This window comes from Prionailurus viverrinus, chromosome B1, assembly GCF_022837055.1.
Source record: "Prionailurus viverrinus isolate Anna chromosome B1, UM_Priviv_1.0, whole genome shotgun sequence".
NCBI lineage: Eukaryota > Metazoa > Chordata > Mammalia > Carnivora > Felidae > Prionailurus > Prionailurus viverrinus.
Window position 1 is genome coordinate 109921247 of NC_062564.1, and position 19335 is coordinate 109940581.

Below are 19335 nucleotides of genomic sequence, written 5' to 3' on the forward strand. Positions count from 1 at the left end.
CCATAATCCCTGAAAAGCTGCTGGTATACTATCTCACGAACTTGTTCTGGGGTGGGCTGGCACCTGGCCTCAGTCTTGGGGCACCAGCAGCAGCAGGGTCCAGCAAGGGTTTCTGGGTGCAGCCGACATTCAGCCATTGCTCATTTGGCCATTGCTCGGTGAGACCCTCCCACAGAGGGGCGGAATGGGTCAAGGCCACAGTCTTTCAGAAGTAAGGGGCCAGGGAAAACAGCCACATCTGAGACAAAACTCAGGAGAGAGGTACTGCCTGGGGCCTGGTCACAGACAGTGAAAAAGTGGGGAGTGGACGAAAGCTGAAGACAGAGGACGGGTGCGCAATTGATGATCCGGGAGAACAGAGTTCCGATACTAGAGACTGGGTGGCGCCATTTTCACCATTTCCGCACATGCACATACGCATGGCACCTATGGGTGCCATAACACTCCACCCCAGTAGGCTAGCAGCGCCATCTAGTGGAGAGCCGTTACACCGAGCCTGGCCCAACTGGGCCAACCTTGATCTTCAAGAACACAAGTCTCACTGCCTGCTTAGTTTATGGACTATAAAGCACTACATAGTCTGACTTCTAGGGGAAAACAAAATAATTTCAGTACTACTTCAATCTGTCAGCAGGTCCATCTATTCAATTTTCTTTCTTTTCTTTTTTCTCTTTTACACTTTTCTTTTTCTTGAATACAGAAAGAGAAAAAATTCATTTTTATTTTCAATTTTTATTAAAAACATTTTTCTTTAATTTTTATTACTATATTTTTTACTTTTGTGTAAATTTTTTTCAAATTCTATTTTACTTCCATCATTTTATTTTAGTCTACTACAGTGTATTTACTTTTTCAAATTTTCAAACAATTTCCTTTTTTAAATTTTTTTGTTTCTTTCCTTTTTCTTGAATACAGAAAAAGAAAAATTCATTTTTATTTTTAATTTTTATTACAAATATTTTCCTTATTTTTTTCTACTATATTCTTTACTTTTGTGTATATTTTTTCAAATTCTATTTTACTCCCATCATCTCATTTTAGTCTACTTCAGTGTATTCATTTTTTCAAGTTCTCAAACGATTGCCTCTCCCCCCCTCCCCTTTTTTTTCTCTAATCTGTCAAACCACTTTCAACACCAAGACCAAAACACACCTAGGATCTAGCATCATTTATTTGATTTTTGTGGGTGTGTGTGTTTTTAATTTTAATATTTTTTAAATTTTAATACTTTTTTAATTTTAATTTTTCTACCTCATTAATTCCTATTCTCCCTTTAAAACGACAAAACGAAGGAATTCATCCCAAAAGAAAGAGCACAAAGAAATGATATCCAGGGATTTAACCAACAGAGATACAAGCAAGAGGTCTGAACCAGAATTTAGAATCACGATAATAAGAATACTAGCTGGAGTCGAAAATAGATTAGAATACCTTTCTGCAGAGATAAAAGAAGTAAAAAATAGCCAGAATGAAATTAAAAATGCTATAACTGAGCTGCAATCACGGATGGATGCAGCGGCGGCAAGGATGGATGAGGCAGAACAGAGAATCAGTGATATAGAGGACAAACTTATAGAGAATAACAAAGCAGAAAAAAAAAGAGTGAGATTAAGGCAAAGGAGCATGATTTAAGAATTAGAGAAATCAGCAACTCTTTAAATAGGAACAACATCAGAATCATAGGGGTCCCAGAAGAGGAAGAGAGAGAAATAGGGGTAGAAGGGTTATGTGAGCAAATCATAGCAGAAAACTTTCCTAACCTGAGGAAAGACACAGACATCAAAATCCAGGAAGCACAGAGGACCCCCATTAGATTCAACAAAAACCAACCATCAACAAGGCATATCATAGTCAAATTCACAAAATACTCATGCAAGGAGAGAGTCATGACTGCAGCAAGGGAAAAAAGTCCTTAACCTACAAGGGAAGACAGATCAGGTTTGCAGCAGACCTATCCACAGAAACTTGGCAGGCCAGAAAGGAGTGGCAGGATATATTCAGTGTGCTGAATCAGAAAAATATGCAGCCAAGAATTCTTTATCCAGCAAGGCTGTCATTCAAAATAGAAGGAGAGATAAAAAGTTTCCCAGACAAACAAAAATTAAAGGAGTTTGTGACCACTAAACCAGCCCTGTAAGAAATTTTAAGGGGGACTCTTTGAGGGGAGAAAAGATGAAAAAAAATATATATGAATAAATAAATATCAAAATCAACAAAGATTAGAAAGGACCAGAGAACACTACCAGAAACTCTAACTCTATAAGCATCATAATGGGAATAAATTCGTATCTTTCAGTACTCACTCTAAACATCAATGGACTCAATGCTCCCGTTGAAAGACATAGGGTAACAGAATGTATAAGAAAACAAGATCCATCTATATGTTGTTTACAAGAGACCCACTTTAGACCTAGATACACCTTCAGATTGAAAATAAGGGGATGGAGAACCATCTATCATGCTAATGGTCAACAAAAGAAAGCTGGAGTAGCCATACATATATCAGACAATCTAGACTTTAAAATAAAGACTGTATCAAGACATGCATAAGGGCATTATATCATAATCAAGGGGTCTATCCACCAGGAAGACCTAACAATTGTAAACATTTATGCACCAAATGCGAGAGCACCCAAATGTATAAATCAATTAATCACAAACGTAAAGAAAATCATCGATAGTAATACAATAATAGTAGGAGACTTCAACACCCCACTCACAGAAATGGACAGATCATCTAATCAAAAAATCAACAAGGAAACAATGGCTTTGAATGCGCAGTGGACCAGATGGACTTAACAGATATATTCAAAATATTTCATCCTAACGCAGCAGAATACACATTCTTCTCCAGTGCACAGGGAACGTTTTCTAGAATAGACCATATACTGGGACACAAATCAGCCCTAAGTAAGTACAAAAAGATCGAGATCGCACCGTGCATATTTTCAGACTACGATGCTATGAAACTCTAAATCAACCACAAGAAAAAATTTGGAAAGGTAAATACTTGGAGACTGAAGAACATCCTACTAAAGAATGAATGGGCTACCCAAGAGGTTAACGAGGAAATTAAAAAGTTCATGGAAGTCAATGAAAATGATAACACCACAACCCCAAACCTCTGGGACACAGCAAAGGTGGTCATAAGAGGAAAATATATAGCAAACCAGGCCTTCCTAAAGAAGGAAGAAAGATCTCAGATACACAACCTAAACTTATGCCTTAGGGAGCTGGAAAAAGAACAGCAAAAAAACCCAAAACTAGCAGAAGACAGGAAATAATAAAGATTAGAGCAGAAATTAATGCTATCAAAACCAAAAAAACAGTAGAACAGATCAATGAAACTAGAAGCTGTTTTTTTTTAAAACAATTAACAAAATTGATCAACCACTAGCCAGTTTGATCAAAAAGAAAATGGAAAGGACCCAGATAAATAAAATCAAGAATGAAAGAGGAGAGATCACAACCAATACGGCAGAAATCAAAGCAATAAGAAGAGAATATTTTGAGTAATTATATGCCAATAAAATGGACAATCTGGAAGAAATGGAAAAATTCCTAGAAATATATATACTACCAAAACTGAAACAGGAAGAAATATAAAATTTGAACAGACCCATAACCAGTAAGCAAAATCGAATTAGTAATAAAAAATCTGCCAAAAAACAAGAGTCCAGGTCCAGATGGCTTTCCAGGGGAATTCTACCAAACATTTAAGGAAGAGTTAACACCTATTCTCTTGAAGCTGTTCCAAAAAATAGACATGGAAGGAAAACTTCCAAACTCTTTCTATGAAACCAGCATTACCTTGATTCCAAAACCAGACAGAGACCTCACTAAAAAGGAGAACTATAGATCAATTTCCCTGATGAACATGGATGCAAAAATCCTCAACAAGATAGTAGCCAACCAGATCCAACAATACATTAAAAATCATTCACCACGACCGAGTAGGATTTATACCTGGGATGCAGGGCTGGTTCAATATCCGCAAAACAATTAACGTGATTCAGCACATCAATAAAAAAAAGGACATATGATCCTCTCAATAGATGCAGAGAAAGCATTTGACAAAATATAGCATCCTTTCTTGATAAAAACCCTCAAGAAAGTAGGGATAGAAGGAGCATAGAGATCATAAAAGCAATATATCAACAACCCAACTCTAATGTGATCCTCAATGGGGAAAAACTGAGAGCTTTCCCCCTAAGGTCAGGAACAAGACAGGGATGTCCACTCTTGCCATTGTTATTCAACAGTATTGGAAGTCTTAGCCTCTGCAATAAGACAACACAAAGAAATAAAAGGCATCCAAATCGGCAAGGAGGAGGTCAAACTTTCACTCTTCGCAGAGGACATGACAGTCTATATGGAAAACCCAAAAGATTCCACCAAAGAAACTGCTAGAATTGATTCATGAAGTCAGCAAAGTTGCAGGATATAAAATCAACACACAGGGATCAGTTGCATTCCTATACACTAACAATGAAGCAACAGAAAGAAATCAAGGAGTCGATCCCATTTACAGTTGCACACAAAAAAAACCATAAAATACCTAGGAATAAATCTAACTAAAGAGGTGAAATATCTATACACTGAAAACTATAGAAAGCTTATGAAAGAAATTGAAGAAGGCACACAAAAAAGTGGAAAAAGATTCCACACTCCTGGATTGGAAGAACAAATATTGTTAAAATGTTGATACTACCCAAAGAAATATACATATTCAATGTAATCCCTATCAAAATAACACCAGCATTCTTCACAGAGCTAGAACAAATAATCCTAAAATTTGTATGGAATCAGAAAAGACCCTGAATAGCCAAAGCAATCCTGAAAAAGAAAACCAAAGCAAGAGGCATCACAATCCCAGACTTCAAGCTACACTACAAAGCTGTAATCATCAAGACAGTATGGTACTGGCACAAGAACAGACACTCAGATCAATGGAACAGAATAGACGACCCAGAAATGGACCCACAAACGTATGGACAACTAATCTTTGACAAAGCAGGCAAGAATATCCAATGGAATAAAGACAGTCTCTTCAGCAAATGATGCTGGGAAAACTGGACAGCGACATGCAGAAGAATGAACCTGGACCACTTTCTTACACCATACATAAAAATAAATTCAAAATGGATGAAAGATCTCAATGTAAGACAGGAAGCCATCAAAATTCTCAAGGAGAAAGCAGGCAAAAACCTCTTTGATCCTGCCTGCAGCAACTTCTTACTCAACACGTCTCCAGAGACAAGGGAAACAAAAGCAAAAATGAACTCCTGGGACCTCATCAAAATAAAAACTTGTGCAGAGTGAAGGAAACAATCAGCAAAACTAAAACGCAACCGACAGAATGGGAGAAGATTTTTGCAAAAGACATATCAGATAAAGGGTTAGTATCCAAAATCTATACAGAACTTATCAAACTCAACACCAAAAAAACAAATAATCCAGTGAAGAAATAGGTAAAAGACATGAATAGACACTGCTCCAAAGAAGACATCCACATAGCCAACCGACACATGAAAAAATGCTCAACATCACTCATCTTCAGGGAAATATGAATCAAAACCACAATGAGATACCACCTTACACCTGTCAGAATGGCTAACATTAACTCAGGCAACAACAGATGTTGGCAAGGATGTGGAGAAAGAGGCTCTCTTTTACATTGTTGGTGGGAATGCAAGCTGGTGCAGCCATTCTGGAAAACATTATGGAGGTTCCTCAAAAAACTAAAAATAGAACTACCCTACGACCCAGCAATTGCACAATGAGGCATTTATCCATAGGATACAGGTGTGCTGTTTCGAAGGGACACATGTATCCCCATGTTTATAGCAGCACTATCAACAATAGCCAAAGTATGGAAAGAGCCCAAACGTCCATTGATGGATGAATGGATAAAGAAGATGTGGTATACATATATATATATATATATATATATATATATATACACACACACAAACACACAATGGAGTATTACTCAGCAATCAAAAAGAGTGAAATCTTGCCATTTGCAACTAGGTGGATGGAACTGGAGGATATTATGCTAAGTGAAATTAGTCAGTCAGAGAAAGACAAAAATCATATGACTTCACTCATATGAGGACTTTAAGACACAAAACAGATAAACATAAGGGAAGGGAAACAAAAATAATATAAAAACAGGGAGGGAGACGAAACAGAAGAGACTCGTAAATATGGAGAACAAACTGAGGGTTACTGGAGGGGTTGTGGGAGGGGGGATGGACTAAATGGGTAAGGGGCACTAAGGAATCTACTTCTGAAATCATTGTTGCACTATATGCTAACTAATTTGGATGTAAATTTTAAAAAATAAAAAATTAAATTAAATAAATTAAATAAATACATAAATAGTACTATCATTTAATTATTTATAATAAGTTTATATACCATATAAATTTATATACCATTCATAAATTAAGTTTATATGCCATTTACATATTTGTATTACTTATAAATAAATAAGTAAATAAGTACTACCATTCAGGCAATTTCCTCAAACCAGAAATTGGGCATAATCATTTATTCCCCTTATTTTTATTCTTCAATCACTAACTTCTCTTGGTTTCACCACTGAATATCATATAAATTGATATAATTTTTGTTCTTCTGATTTATGTGGTTCTTATAGTCTTTAATTCATTTGACTTTTATAAATTCATACAATCCACAATTGGGAATGTGCTATTTTCTGGATGCCAGATCAGGCACTGACTTTTACTTAGTAACCTTGACTCTAGATTTCACAGCTATCTAGACTCCTTGAGACCAGACACCAGCACATTTCGATCTCAGGAGGTCAGCACCTTAGACCTTTGGCCCATGCAACTGGGAGAATACTACAAATCCTGACGAAAGATATCACTATGGAAGAGCTGGCTTTAGAACTTAGTTTTTCCTTCTAGTCTTTCCCTTCAGTACATGTGAACTCAGCAGTGCCTGCCCACGCTATTGCCCATGTCATTCACCCACTTAAGCTTTAATGCCTTTCCCTTTTTTCTTGGTCCTGGTGGCTTGGCTATACCCCAACTTTAATTCTTCCTGCCCTCTTACAGAAACTGACTGTTCCCTCAGATGTTCAGACTCTACATTTATCCACCCATTTTTCAGCTGTGTTCCCCTTATTACATTTGATAGATGGCACCAAACTCACCCATTAAGCAACCCTATTAAAATTTTTTGATGCTGTAGCTTCTAAGTCAGTGTTTTTCAAAACTCTATCCACACCAGAATCAGCTGGAGAGCTTTTCTTAACATAAATATTCCCAAACTCTGGATATTTTGATTTGTATCTTGGGTGGAGCTGGGAATTTCCTTATTTAAAAAATCCCTAAAGGAGTCTAATGACCAGCCAGGTTTAGAAATTGATATTCTAAATAGAAAATTGCTACATAAATAATACAGAATTTGACTTACAATTTAAGCAGTAAGAACAGATTTTAAAATTGTTGAAATTACCAGGTTTCTCACTGTAATAATTTTGTTTAAATGTCTACTTTCACACGTTTGAAAAAAAAAAAAAGATCTCTTCTTTGGCAGTTCAGATCTTCTGAGTTTCTAAAGTCAAAAACCTTGTCACTCTTGGGTAGCAATGTTTATACATGGTTGAAACTTTAGTGTCACTCATATTACTCAAATTATTACAGCTTATTTCAACAGAGACTTTCCAAGAAAGGACAGTAAGTGATCCTTACTTAACAATTACTTAATTAGTAATTGTGCTCTCTCTCTAATCAGAGAGCTCTTGTTTCTTGTGACAATGACTCAAAGTAGCTTTAGTTCCGTAGTCTTTTTATTTCTTAAGTTTATTTCTTTTGACAGAGAGAGAGAGAGAGAGAGAGAGAGAGAGAGAGAATGTTATGTCCTGCTCAAAGGACCTCATCACTTTTAATGCCCCCAAATCAAGTTCTAACCCTTCATACTTTTTCAAAGCTTTCCAATATATGGGGTGATCTGAACTTCCTAATATTACTTCCCATACTCTCCCAGTCCAAACATATCTCAGCCAGTTGGTTTTCTCTTTCCTTTTACCTGAAATGCCTTTCCCTTAACTTCTCTTCTCTCCCAAATTTTAATTTTGTTGGTCCTTTCAGGCATAGCTTTAGTCCTACCTCCTGAGTAAGCCTCACCTGAATAATCAGTCCATGCTAATTTCATCTCTAAGCACTTCTACTTCTCTCTCTCTTTCTTTCTCCCCTTACTAAATCAAATGGTACCTTTAATTTTTATAATGCCATTCCATAACTATAGGACTGTGTAATGTGACTATATCTGGGCCGAAATAAATTTATGATGTGGTTCCATTAGTGAAGCTGATGCCTGAACACCAAAAATCCTGGCTCTAAAGTCAGAAAAAAACAGTTCAGTTATAGAGGGTCTTTAACCTGGGATTTCATGAGGACGCTAAAACTACTGCTTGGAGTGTATGAAACCCAATCCTATAATGAGAAATGTGAAGTTTCTGTGCTTATAATACCAGTATATGTACAATAATGTATAGTGCATTCAATAGCCTCTGATTTCATTCTGAAGGTATTCCTCATGGATGTGGGAATAACCATTACCCATTTCCCACTTTGGCTAGGGCACCCAACCAATGGATTTTCCCTCTGAGTCACATCTCATTTGGTCTGCCGTAGCATGACTATTCTTGTTTCTTGGCTCTTACTACTAATTGCAAATAGTTCTTAGTCTCCCCTAATATAGTACTGTTTATTCCAAAATGGCATTTTTAGGGCCAGAATTCTGCCCTTCTATCTTGAATGTGGAGAGCATGCATGCCTTGTGTAAAGATTAGAATTCTCCAACTCTGGCAGCTGTGTTCTCTCTGTGCTGTGTGGCTGGAAAAGACCTTAATGCCTACTTGTGGGAAGATTATCTTTTGAAAAACATGGATTTTGAAGTCAGACAGATTTGCAAGTCTAAATTTCCTGTAAAAGGGGGATAGACAGCTTTTCCTCAGCTGCTGCTAACGTGCTCCATTCTTCTAAGGAAGCTATGGCCAGAATAGGGTGAGGCCCTCACTTCACCCTGTGACTAGCACAGCTCCTGGCAGCACCCACTCAGCACCCACCTGCACCATGGCCTCGGTCTGGGAGCTTGCCTGCTTCTACTCAGCCCTCATCCTGCACAACGATGAGGTGACGGGTCACGGAGGATAAGATCAATGCCCTCATTAAAGCAGCGGTTGTAAATGTTGAACCTTTCTGGCTGGGCTTGTTTGCAAAGGCTTTGGCCAATGTCAACATCAGGAGTCTCACCTGCAGTGTATGGGCTGGTGGACCTGCCCCAGCAGCTGGCGCTCCACCAGCAGGAGGCTCAGGCTGAGGAGAAGAAAGTGGAAGCAAAGAAAGAAGAATCCGAGGAATCTGATGACGACACGGGCTTTTTGACTAAACTTCTGTAATCTGTTCAATAAAAAGCTGAACTCTTAAAACCAAAGAGGGTGTGGATAACAAAATAACAGCTCCCTCAGTTTACAGGTCACATCCCTGTACCACCCCACCCACTAACACACCCAGTCTAAGTCAGATTTCTTTGTTTTAAAATTTCTTCTAATTTTGTTCCTTTTATTCAGAATATTTCAGAATAAACTCCAAACCTTTGGAGTTTGGGGATGATCTGTTAATCTCTTTCCATCAATGTAAACTCCACAAGAACAGACACAGTGCCTGATTTAGCTGACCATTACTTTCCCAGCTTCTAGCATTGGCCCAGCTCCTCAGATATTTGTTCCATGGAAGAATACCTCATAAAATTGGTGGATAAGGAGAAGAGATAAAGCATATAAAGCATTATATAAATACTATACAGCATATGTGTGTATATTTATGTATACACATATATATATATATAATCATTATATACAGCACGTGGTAGGTATTCCATGACTGTTAACATCATCATCATATTATTATTTACTGTTTCTTTTGCTTGAAACCTGAACTGAGGGGCGCCTGGGTGGCGCAGTCGGTTAAGCGTCCGACTTCAGCCAGGTCACGATCTCGAGGTCCGGGAGTTTGAGCCCCACGTCAGGCTCTGGGCTGATGGCTCAGAGCCTGGAGCCTGTTTCCGATTCTGTGTCTCCCTCTCTCTCTGCCCCTCCCCTGTTCATGCTCTGTCTCTCTCTGTCCCAAAAATAAATAAACGTTGAAAAAAAAATAAAAAAAATAAATAAAAAAAAGAAACCTGAACTGAAAAGGACCCTCTTTTGGGGCTTCTGGATGGCTCAGTTTGTTAAGTTTCCAACTTCGGCTCAGGTCATGATCTCACAGCTCATGAGTTTAATCCCCACATCGGGTTCTGTGCTGACAACTCAGAGCCTGGAGCCTGCTTCAGATTCTATGTCTCCCTCTCTCTCTGCCGCTCCCCTGCTCACACTCTCTCTCTCAAAAATAAGTAGACATAAAAAAAAAAAGGACCCTGTTTCTTGCATAGTAACATGGATACTTCTTGTTCTATGTCACTGACCACTCCAACTAAAAGTGGCTAACCCATCTGAAATGTCTGCTGGCGTTCAAGCATCTCGTTAGACCCACGAAGCTGGAAGCCTTACCTTAGTGCTTTCCAATGTCCCAATATTCCGTTCACTCATTACATATTTGGTGATTTAACTTACTGAATTGCTAAGATCATATTTCTCACAGGTTTCTAACACTGCTCATCTCTCCACAGACTAATCAGAATGGTCTCAGGAAAGAAAATAGACTAGCAGAAGGCTACACGTTAGTAACATTAACTGTATGGAGCACACTGCAAGTTTCAAAGGTGCTAAGTTTCCATTTACAAATGTTTTGCCTAGAAACTAAATAGGAACTTTAGCAATAGGAAAGAATTAAAAATAAATTGGCTAAGTGAAACCTAGATTTATGCTCAGGCATTTGGGAGAATCTGACTTTTCATGTGTCAGCCCATAGTAGGTATTCAAGAAAGAACCGTTGAATAAATTTGGAGAAAGAAAAACATGTCTCAGTGGCTCTTGGCATCTGTTGCCTTCTCTCTCAATACATACCCTAAATCCTTTTCCTGACTGAGCAGAGCTTTAAAACCCCATAATTCTAGTACAAGCATGCATATCTTCCCCGTCAGCACAAGCTTTTACAATACTTTCACTCCACATAGTTTTTAAAAAGTGATGAAGTTCCCTGAATTATTAGATGGGAAACTGTGGTTTCTTTACTGCAGGAGTACAGACTGGGCTCTCCGTTCTTGAGGGTGAAATGTGTAACTCCTCTTCCGCCCTACATTCTTGGCTGGAGACGCCCTGTGGGTAAGTTTGGGAAGAGGTAAGAATAAGGGGGCAATTTCAGTATCTTCACGTGGGGAGAAGCTAATGAGGAAGTCAGGCTGGAAAGGCCAGCAACAGGGAAAGGAAATTCAATTTAAAAACTTGTAGTCGAGGCTGCTGGAAAAAAAAAAAAAAAAAAAGAGGCGGGGATAAAAGGAGTAGGAAAAATGGGGAGGAGGGGGGCAGAAGGGAGTAGTAAAGGAAAACTAGAAGAGTAGAAGAAAGGGTATGCTACGCAGTTTGTTGTTTCTCCTGCTCTTCCTCTCTCACTCCCTCCTGAAGCTAGAAAAAGTTTGCAAGCGCAGCCTTCGGGATGGGGGAGAGAGCTCTTCATTTACAGACCAACAACAAGAAGCGCCCGCTTCCCCCCTCCGGATCCGCACCGCCGCGGATTTTCCCCTCTCCGGATGATGGAGGGCAGCCGGCGAAACCCAGAGAAGCGTTAGCCCTGGCGGATCCCGGATCCTGGATCCCGCAGGGATCGAGGAGGAGCGCGCAGCTTTCTCTCTCTCCCGCAAAGCCCCCCCTCCCTCCTCCTCCCGGAAGGGAAAAAGGAGAGCCCGAACCTCTAAACCAACCTTACCCCTCCCCCTCTTCCTGGAGGAGCTAAAGCAGAAAGTACCGTCCTGTGATTCACTGGACAAAAAAGAGGGAGGAGGCAGCCACGAAATCCCAGTGCCAAAACTAAGTAAGTTAGCTGACACAACGCACCCATCTTGCAGCGCGTCGGCCGGGTGCACCCACTCCGCGGAGAGCAAGTGGGCTCGAAGTGGAGTGGCCACCGGGGCAGGAACACCGCTTCGCTCCCTCCGCGCTCCAGAGGCCCGGAGAACTTGGTGCCCGAAGTTCCTGCAGAAAAAGGGTGGTGAGCTGTGGAAAGAGATCAGGAAACTGGGCTTTTATTCCCCCTTACTTCGCCGCCTAGTGTCGGGGAGACTGGCAAACGCTTTGGAGAGGACCGGGAGAAATAGAGAGCCCTGGAAAAGTGGAGAAAGTGGTCAGGAAGTCGGTCCACTTCAGGCAGCCGTTTATCTGTCAGGGTAAGAGCGCGGCGCGGCTGCTCAACCCTCCCCCTCCCCCCCCCCCCCTCCAGTGCCTTCCAGGTGAGGGGACCGCCGGACCGCCGGTCCCCCGACCTGTGTGCGCGGGCGGCTGCCAGAACCTCGCTCCTCAACGTCAAGGGCGCTCTGGCCACAAAAGGTCCCTACTCAAGGTGATTCCTTGCTAGACTTTTTGTCCCGAGAACTTTCGGGTGGAAGCCTTCACTTTTTTTGTGTGTGGAAGCTACTCAGGGGAGCGAGGAGGAGGAGAGAGTCAAATCCGACGGAAAAGAGCAACTCCTTGTTTGTCTGGCGTCCCATCACTTGTAGAAGGTTGAAGCTGTTGGATGTGGTGACAGCCGAGAGGAGCGCAGGACTTCTTTCCAGGTGGGGACCGTCCACCGCCTGTGCGATCTACCCCTCTCCCGCGTGCATGTGTGCGTCGGCGGCCGCACCGGGTGCGTGGTTCTGCGAGTGGAGTCTCAGCCGGGACCCAAGTGAATGGCCCCCAGGGGGTGTGCGGGGCCCCCTCCTCCGCCGACTCCGCCGGCCTGGGTTTGGCCCGGAAAGATGCTAGCCATGGGGGCGCTGGCAGCCTTCTGGGTCCTCAGCCTCCTCACCTACGGTTACCTGTCCTGGGGCCAGGGCTTGGAGGAGGAGGAGGAAGGGGCCTTGAGAGCTCAGTCTGGAGAGAGGCCAGAGCCCAGCACATCTGCCACCTCCCAACCCCATCTCATTTTCATCCTAGCGGATGATCAGGGATTTAGAGATGTGGGTTACCACGGCTCGGAGATAAAGACTCCCACTCTTGACAAGCTTGCTGCCGAAGGAGTTAAACTGGAGAACTACTATGTCCAGCCTATTTGCACACCGTCCAGGAGTCAGTTTATTACTGGAAAGTAAGTGTTACTGCTTCATGTATTTATGCCTTGCAGAAATCTTAAGCATTTAACTAAGACCCCGCTCCTAATTTAAAGAGTAACAGAAAATATGGGGAACGAGAGAATGAATGAATGAAATGTGGTATTGATTTATGTTAGTATTAAAATGGATTCCCTGTTAGTGATCTTGAACAGCTTGTCACTAGTCTAGGCTCATTACTCTGCTTACTCTCAGAGCCTGCTGTGAAGTGCCCTCCAGGTTGTTAAACAAGATCAGGACATTTTGAAGTCTCACCTACCAACCAGATGTCTCCAGAAGGGGTCTCCTTTTCCAAATCCATTTTGACTTTTGAGCATGCTCAGATTTGTTTCACGTATCACAACAGAATTCCCAGTCACCATCACTGATAAGAAGGACAGACTAAAACGTTTCTGCAACTCTCGATTTGTTCTTAAATCTAGAATTGAATAATCAAAGCCACAGGTCCTCATGGCCAGAAAAGAGGTCAAGGAAATAGATGGAAGGCGATATAAAATCAGTGTACAAATGACTCTTTTTGGGTCTTTGGTAATTTTGTCTTACTGGATCACTAAAGACGGTCATGTGCAATTACCAAGGCCATTCTCAAAATGCAGGGAAATTCAATGATAAATGTTCAACAGGAGTCAAATTTCATCTGAAGTTTTCTGCTGCTCTCACAGGTCTGGGAATTTTCTGGTTAACTCTAAGAAAAATCAAGTTATTTGGGTGCTTAAGTAAAGCGTTTTTAATATTGTCGCTTTGCTCAACAGGTAAACCTTCTACTTAAGGTGTTCACTCATTTCCATATTTTCATTCTATCCTACTAGAATATAGGTTATTGCTATTGATTTGGATGGCCAAAGTCAGTGTGTGGAACAGAGATAGTCTAGGAGGTCTGGAGGTCAAGCTACCACTGGACAAAGATAGTGGGGAATCCTTAGTGGCTCAGTATATGTGTCCTGTGATTTCAGTCTCAGGGAACCCTGCTTCAGTGAAGTTGTTGTTGGAATTGAATCCTATAAAAGTAGCCAGTATCCGTTGGAAACATAAAGACTGTTTTGTAAGAATCTCTGTCTTGCAGAGACTTTTGCTTACAGCATGATTTCCACTGCTTAGCAAACTGTCAGAACTTAGCATCATTGCCAAAAAAAGAAAAGAAAAAATCCTATCCTTTCCTTTCTTGAGAGAGAGAGATTAAAAAAAAAAAAAAGAGTCTCACTGTACTTCAGAGTAATTTTAAAGGTTAATTGTGGCGTCAGAAAGTCAAGGGCATTTGATATTTATAAAGTAGCAGATTTTGGCTGGAAAATAAGTCCATCTGGCCGCCTGCAGGTCAAGTTCTTCATGTCTAATCCCAACCACTCTTATATTTGGTTTATGAATTAAATGTGTCTTAAAATCTCACTGAACTTCTTCAATTAATTTATAGAATTTAGATTTACTCAGCTAGCCAATGGTAGTTGAAAATATGTAAATGAATTATATGAATTTATCTTTCACAATAAAGCATATGCTTTAAGGCTTTTCACCAAATAAGAACATTTAGTTCCTAAACATTATCTTGTACTGATAAAATATCTAGGTTTTATCTTTTAATCTTTAGGTTTACCCAATAACATGAAACAGAAATGAAACTGGAAATAATTCCTAGCTTTTTTTTTCTCTTTTTTAAATTGAACATGTTACACAATGTTGCATTTGATTCAGGCGTACAACATAGTGATTCCATGACTCTACATTATGCTGCGCTCACTGCTGTGTGGCTAATTTATCTCTTTTGTCAAAGGGTGACTCTCTTGTTCTTTCAATGCAATCAAACATCTTATGAAAAGGTTTTGTCTCCTATTAAGATTTTCTATTCAGTGCAACAAATTGTGTAAGTGCTTTATAGACAAAAAGTTTAAATAGCTACTGTAATTCTATTTAAATTTTTATTTGAATTAAACAGTTGAAGACATTTTCATTTACAGTTCTCTTTTTAGACTGGAACTTTCCTGTAAATGAATGAGATGTAAGAAAGAAAGTAGTTCTAGAAGCCCAGCTATGGGCCTAATGTGAATAGTGCAGTGCCCAGGGAATATGGTTATTTGTCCTCTTCAGGAGCACATGACTGTACTCTCTGGATCTTCTAAAGTACAACAAAACAAAACAAAAACAAAAAACAATAAAAATCTAAATGGACTGGATTATTTTAAGAAAAAATGGGTTATGTAAAATATAAGAGGATTCAAATATCTTTGCATTTGTAAAGAAAGTTAAAATGATTGAAACTGAGACTACTTTTAATATTAACAAACCTACTCGCGTCAAAATGTAAAAATCTATTCCCTTATACTATACAAATCTGTAACAAATTCCAGATTCCTTTAATCATTTATATTATACTCGTCTGGCAATGTTGAATATCATTCAGACTGTCAGTAAGCACTAGCTGTGTGCGGATCCCTGTATTGAAGATCTGTGGAACAAGTAGGAAGTGGACCTTAATCTTTGGATAGTGGTCTTCAAATTTAAATCAACAAAAATAATCACTCAAAATGCTAGATAAAATGGAGATTTCCAGGCGCAACCAGCAATTCTACTTCAGTATGTAGGGGGTCAAGCCCAGAAATCAATAGTGATTTAACCAACACCTCAGGTTATTGTGATGTTAACACTATTAATACAAATTAAGTGTTCCAGGAGAATGCATTTTTATCTTGTTTAACCTTTATAACACTATGAGATAGTTGCTGTTATTATCTTCTTTTTATATAGTTATGGCAAAAGATTTCAAGAGAGATAGTAACGCAGGGGTTCTGTACATGGGGCTTTGAGAAACAGCCTTATATGTGTTCCAAGTTGGCCTCATGATACAAAGGTTGGTTGAGAAAGTAGCTGCCTACATTTGATTTATTTCAAAGTAATTTTCCCACCTTTTGTTTTGTTTTTCACAGTTTTACACATAGACATGGATAAATGACATCATTTCTTCTTAGAATATAGTGACGTCTTCAGAAAAGGAAAAGTTTTGCAAAATTTAGACATGCATTTTATGTAGACTTTAAAGTAGGAAAAATTGGCCATCTTAACCGAATTTATGTCTTTAGCAATAATTTTGTTTTTTTATTATTTTGTTATTCATTTTTCTTGTTAAATTTTTTTTTCAACGTTTATTTATTTTTGGGACAGAGAGAGACAGAGCATGAACGGGGGAGGGGCAGAGAGAGAGGGAGACACAGAATCGGAAACAGGCTCCAGGCTCTGAGCCATCAGCCCAGAGCCTGACGCGGGGCTCAAACTCACGGACCGCGAGATCGTGACCTGGCTGAAGTCGGACGCTTAACCGACTGCGCCACGCAGGCGCCCCTGATTTTTCTACTTGAAATACCAAGATGAGCATTTTTATAAATGCAAAGGTAACTCAAATGTGTATTTGTAATAGGATATTGATAAATTTATTTCATTTTAAAACAAGCCCTCCCTATTGCGGAGGGTAATCACTTTCCTGACTTCTAACACCTCAGGTTAATTGTTGCCTATGTTTAACTGTATCTTAATGGAATTATAGACAATGTACTCTTTCATGTCTGACTTCTTTCTCTTTACATTATGACTGTAAAACCTTTCTGTGTTGTTGCCTGTAGACATAATTCATTCATCTTCACTACTGAACAGTGTTCTTTTGTATAAATATACTACAATTTATTCATCCAGTTTACTGTTGACAGACATTAGGGTGGTTTCGTGTTGAGCCGTTATGAATAGTGTTTTCATAAACATATCTGTAGGTGTTTGCTGGTGAACATATGTATACATTTCTCTTGAATATCTATGCAGTTGTAGGATTGCTGGGTTATGGGAATGTGTGTATTTGTTTTCTATCAATACTGCCCAACAGTTTCCCAAAGTGATTCCACCAGTTTATACTCTTAGCAATACATACGCTCAACAATGTATGCAGAGTTCTATTTTCTTCACATCTTTGTCAACATTTGATACTGTCTTTTTTGTTTTAGTTATTCTGATTGTTATGCACTGGTATAACAGTATGGATTAAATTTGCATTTCTCTATTGGCTAATGAAGTTGAGCATCTTTTTGTATTTTTATGGACTACTTGAATATTCCCTTTTAAGAAGTGTCTATTTAGTCTTTTCCTATTTTCTCATTAGGTGATTGCTTTTCTTTGTAGTAGTTATTAATATATTTGTTTCTTTGTCAGATATTTAGGTTTTTTGTTTTGTTTTGTTTTGTTTTGTTTTCCGATGCAAACACATGAGGGTTTATTTGCAAGTTCAAGCTTGGGCCCAAGTATACCCGACACAGCGGAGCAGGGACTTGGACGACTTTGTCAGATATTTGCACTGCAGATGTCTTCTTCCACTCTGTGGCTTGCTTTTTCACTCTTAATAGTGTCTTTTGACAAACAGAAGGTTTTAATTTTATTGTAGTCTAATTAGTAATCTTTTTCTTTTTATGTCCTATTTAAGGTATCTTTGACTAAACCAAGGTCATGACAATGCTCTTTTTTTTTTTCCTAAAAGTTTTATTGTCCTATTTTTATATTTAGGTCTATAATTATTTGAAATTAAATTTCTGTTATGGTATACGTCAAGATTCAAGATTTGTTTCCATGTGTACCTCCATTTGGCCCACACTATTTGTTGATAATCACTTTTATATAAATCAGATAAATGTAGACATTGGGTCTTATTTCTGGACTCTATTATGTTCCATTAGTCTCTTTGTCTATCCTTTGCCAATACTACATTCTTAACTACTGTAGCTTTATAATATTGATATCTGGAATTAAGTTCTCCTACTTGTTCTCCTTCAAAATTGCCTTAGTCCTTCTTTACCAGTTCATTCATTGTAATATGAAAGAAGGGAAAATATGGGTGTACAGATGCAAATAGCATGGAAGATTTGGTTTTGGAATATGAAGTAGTTCTTTTCTGAATTATACTACTTTCTAAGTGAAATAACAAATGAGGTCATTAGCTAAGAATAAAGATCTGGAGGTTTAAAGACAGAAATAGAAAATATTCTTCCAGGAGAATGAGAAAGTGAATTAAGTAGAGAAATGCTGTACAAATACGGGGCACTCAGCTGAGCCCACTTGAGATTTGTGGTGATAACTTTAAACAGAAACTATTGTCTGTTTTTCTCGTGCCATGGCCAGGTGCTGGTGTGCAGAAGAATCGCCATTGAAGAGGTAGATTTAACTAGATTTGGAGCTTTGCTAAATGAATAGAGTGGGATCATGGACTCTAAACTTGGCAAGGAAAAGGGGAAGACTAGGAGGGAATTATGTTCTCTAGAAAAGTGCCAGGGTCGATGAATTTGCTATCCGGCTGGGGTCAAGTGAGACACTCTTATAAAGTTGAAAAGCAAGATAGATAATGGTAGTTGGAGAAATGTATGCTTGGGATCAAAGTTGTGTGAGTAGCACAGTTTGGGGAAATGACGGGGGGATGGATACTAAGGTGAGACTGAAGAAAAAATGTTTGGAAATGAGGAAGGCAAGGTGTTAGAAGAGCAAGGTATTGGATGGATCACTTCAGTGGATATTGAAACCATTAACAACAATGAGAGAAGTAATATTCAACAGGACAGTGAACCAAGTGATGGAATCGTTTATGACTGAGAGGTAAGGGGCAGGGCCTGGAACTGGGTAAAGATGTCAGACAGGGAAGATAGTGAGTCTATAATCTATTGCCTTGGTTTTCAAAGGAGTTGAGCTTTTAGAAGGAGACAAGAGCCAAAATTGCCTGGAAGTGTCAGTGAGGAGCTAAGAGGACCCCCGCCCCTGTTTCAGGCTCTGTGATAATTGGGGTATGGGTAAAAGAACAGCTCCAAGTTGAGAGGATGTCAGGGATACCCAGCAATCAACTAAAGCAAGAAGGTGGAGAGAATGTCCAGGAAAGAGGGGAGGTCATATTGAATTTTGCTAATGGCATACTTTCAGTAACAGAAGGCTTCTTGGCTAGGGTTAGAGAGGAGAGGAGAGGGATTGACTGAATCAGAGTAGAGGATGTACAGAGATACATGGAGATTCAAACCCAAGTGAAGAATGATACATTGAGAAGAC

At 39.4% G+C, this 19335-nt stretch overlaps 1 protein-coding gene and 1 long non-coding RNA gene across 5 annotated transcripts in view; one reads left to right on the top strand and one right to left on the bottom strand.

Annotated features, from left to right (window-relative positions):
- Positions 1–6453: 6453 nt before the first annotated feature.
- LOC125164097 (uncharacterized) lies at positions 6454–15610 on the bottom strand. 2 transcript variants are annotated; one of them, XR_007151640.1, is made up of 3 exons: positions 15599–15610; positions 10412–10420; positions 6454–9293 (listed from the first exon to the last, which is right to left on the bottom strand). It is a non-coding gene; the product is annotated as an uncharacterized LOC125164097 (long non-coding RNA). The 2 variants fall into 2 exon arrangements; XR_007151639.1 differs by having other exon boundaries at positions 6454–9307.
- ARSJ (arylsulfatase family member J) overlaps positions 11383–19335 on the top strand; it is an 83443-nt gene continuing 75490 nt past the window's right edge. The window contains exons 1-2 of one of the 3 annotated variants that reach the window (XM_047856585.1): positions 11383–12185; positions 12414–13259. In XM_047856585.1, coding sequence (XP_047712541.1) covers positions 12862–13259 — 398 coding nt within the window. In that variant the 5' untranslated portion in view covers positions 11383–12185; positions 12414–12861. Of the gene's footprint in view, positions 13260–19335 lie in introns of all 3 variants that reach the window. The other 2 variants (XM_047856586.1, XM_047856587.1) reach the window with 2 other exon arrangements.